General features: G+C 35.0%; 1 protein-coding gene across 1 annotated transcript in view; it reads right to left on the bottom strand.

Annotated features, from left to right (window-relative positions):
* Positions 1-2,357, bottom strand: part of VPS41 (vacuolar protein sorting 41 homolog (S. cerevisiae)) — a gene marked incomplete at its 5' end in the record, with an annotated part of 122,226 nt that extends 119,869 nt beyond the window's left edge. The window contains one exon of the mRNA XM_014534377.1: positions 2,319-2,357. Coding sequence (XP_014389863.1) covers positions 2,319-2,357 — 39 coding nt within the window. The remainder of the gene's footprint in view (positions 1-2,318) is intronic.
* Between the last annotated feature and the right edge of the window lie 508 nt (positions 2,358-2,865).

Here is a 2,865-nt window from a genome sequence, read left to right as displayed (position 1 = left end):
ATTCCGGTCAAGGGCATGTACCTTGGTTGTAGGCACATCCCCAGTGGGGGGTGTGCAGCAGGCAGCTGATCGATGTTTCTCTCTCATCGATGTTTCTAACTCTCTATTCCTCCCCCTTTCTCTCTGTAAAAAAATCAATAAAATATATATATATTAAAAAAAAACTAGTGAGACTAATTTAAAAAAAAAAAAGAAGTAATACACTAAAAATTATAGAGATGGAGAACAGATCAGTGGTTGCCAGGGGATGAATGTGGGGACAGAGTGGCCATGACTATACAGGGTAGCAGAGAACCTGATGATGAACTGTTCTGTATTTTGAATACGGTGGAGGTCACATGAATCTCCACATGTGATGGAAGTGCACAGAACTAAACACACACACACACAAAAACACAAATTAATGGATATAAAACGGGTGAGATAAGAATAAGTCTGTAGATTATATCAATATCAACTTCCTAGTTCTGATGTACTAGGAATATGCAAGATGTTACCCTTTGGGAACTGGGTGAAGGGTATACAGAATCTCTCTGCATGTTTTCTTACAACAGCATGTGAATCTACAATTATCTCAAAATAAAAAACTTTTTAAAAAATCTCAAGAAAAAATGTAGTATATTAGAGTAAAAACAATTCTGGCTTATTTAAAATCTTGGATAAACGAAAGAGGCTAAGAAATAAACCACACCTTCTCCCTAAATCCCTTGTTAGAAGCTGAGGTGGGAAGAAAGGACATGTGGTTTCAGTCTGGGTTCCATAGCTCTGCAACCCACAAGTTCTGTAACATCAACACAAAACACTACTATAAAACATACAGAGAATATTGTGTTTTGTTAAAAAATAATAATTGAATTGTTTTGCTAAGTATATAAGCAATGCATACTTGTTATGGAAAATTTAGAAAACAAAGGCAGATAATGAGAATAAATAAAATAAGAATCACAAAACCCAGTAATAATATCGTCTTATGGCCATTTTTTTCTAAGCTTACATGTGGATTTTGGAGGGTGGAAAGAAGCTAGATTAGATTACATTCTAAATCAGGAATCAGCAAATTACAGCCACAGTCAAATCCAGCCAAACACACATTTTAGTACAGCCTTCCAGTGGATTTTTATATTTTTATGTTTATAAACCTACACAATATCCTCTTGACCTTTATAGAAAAAGCTTGCCAGCCCCTGCTCTACACAGAATTTTTGTAAAAAGCTTTTTTCAATTAAAAATATAATATAACTCCTTATTTCTGGATAGTTAGCCTGTTCTAAATTTTTATATTATAAACAAAGTTGTAACGAATACTATTTTCTAATTAACTATTTTAAATATGTTTATAATCATTATTTTCTAAATAAATAACTTTATCTTATGGTAAAACAGAAATTTTAATAAAATTATTAATGTTGTATATAAATTAACTAGACAATTATCTCTTCTCCATAAAAGAAATCAAAGTTCAAAGATTCTGAAATTGATACTACTTTCTCTACTAGTTGAGTAAGTCAAACTGTAACATCACCCAAAATATCATCTTATACATCAGCAGGAGTTCAAAGGAAGTTTTTGGGTTTTTTTTTTAACCCTGTCCACTTATACAAAAATACATAGAGGAAGAGTCTGGCATAAAATTAGAGAGAGCACAATGAAGTTGGAGGCAGTAGTTGAACAAGAAGTTCGAAGAGCAAGGTTTAAAGTCAGATCACTGGGTTCAAATTCATTTTACCAGCCCAGTGACCATGGGCAAGTTAACTAAACACTGTTTCTTCACCTTGAAAAGGAATTGTTTAAAAACCCTTCCTTATATATCACTTTTTTTCTCCTTAAAATGAAATCTTTAATACAACTTAGCTCCCAGCAGCTTTTAAGGTAACTACTTCCCTTTGGATTTATAAAATAAACTATAATTTCAATGACTCAGAAATTATACCAATGAGCACGCAATATTTATTAAAAGAATGATAAAAGAATAAATATTGCAGAACCTACAGCGGTTATTTTTTTATATAGGTTTTTTGAATGTCAAGATTCGTTTGTAAAACTTTCCATCAATTTTCCCACTGCCAACATGCTTCAGGTTACAATACTGTTCAAGATTAGAAGAAAACTTTTTGTTCCTTTTCCTGTTTGTTTTTTAAACTAATCCATTAAAATTTTTTAAAGACGACTGGCCTGTTCCTCCCCAAGGCTCAATTACCTATGGCCCTACTTTACCACCCGAGCCTTGGAAAGGCTGTATTTATTAGCACTGCAGAACAAGTTCATGATAACCCGGTTGGTTAGCTAGAAATCCCCAGGCTCCTGAATCACCACCTTACCTCAGACTCATCGGTAGATTCTTCAAGAGACACGGTTTCCTACAAAGCAAAGAGGGGGGAAATGGTCAGAATAATGACAAATAATAAAAAAATATTTTCCAGGGAAAAGAGTTCTTATGTCCCCACCAATATCCACCTGCCCTTTTCTGGAGGTATCTGCAAATACAATGTAAAGGACTCCACATGGTCCAACGCTCACAGACCTCCTACTTCTCCACACCCCACGGGACTGAGATGGTTACTCGGGGGCCTCACAAATCCAGTTCCTGCTGACCTCCTTCAAGTGGTCAGGAGGTTAACAAATTGTCATGTGAGGAAGCGGAAGGCTCTTCTCTTGCTAAAAATGCAAATCGCTCTGGCAAAGCAGCCTTACCCATCTCAGAAAGGAAGAGGAAAACTGCCATCTCAAAATATCTACAAGCCAATTTTTCTACTGAAAAGCTCTTGTGCTATTAATTATTATGCTATTCATCTGGTTGAGTCAAAATGATTGTCTTGCTTAAACAACATTTACAAAAGAATTCCCCTGGAGTGGTACCTATCAGAC

The sequence above is a fragment of the Myotis brandtii genome, unplaced genomic scaffold (genome assembly GCF_000412655.1).
Source record: "Myotis brandtii unplaced genomic scaffold, ASM41265v1 scaffold1298, whole genome shotgun sequence".
Lineage (NCBI taxonomy): Eukaryota > Metazoa > Chordata > Mammalia > Chiroptera > Vespertilionidae > Myotis > Myotis brandtii.
Note: the sequence above shows the minus strand (reverse complement) of the source record. Positions and strands in the feature narration are given on the sequence as shown.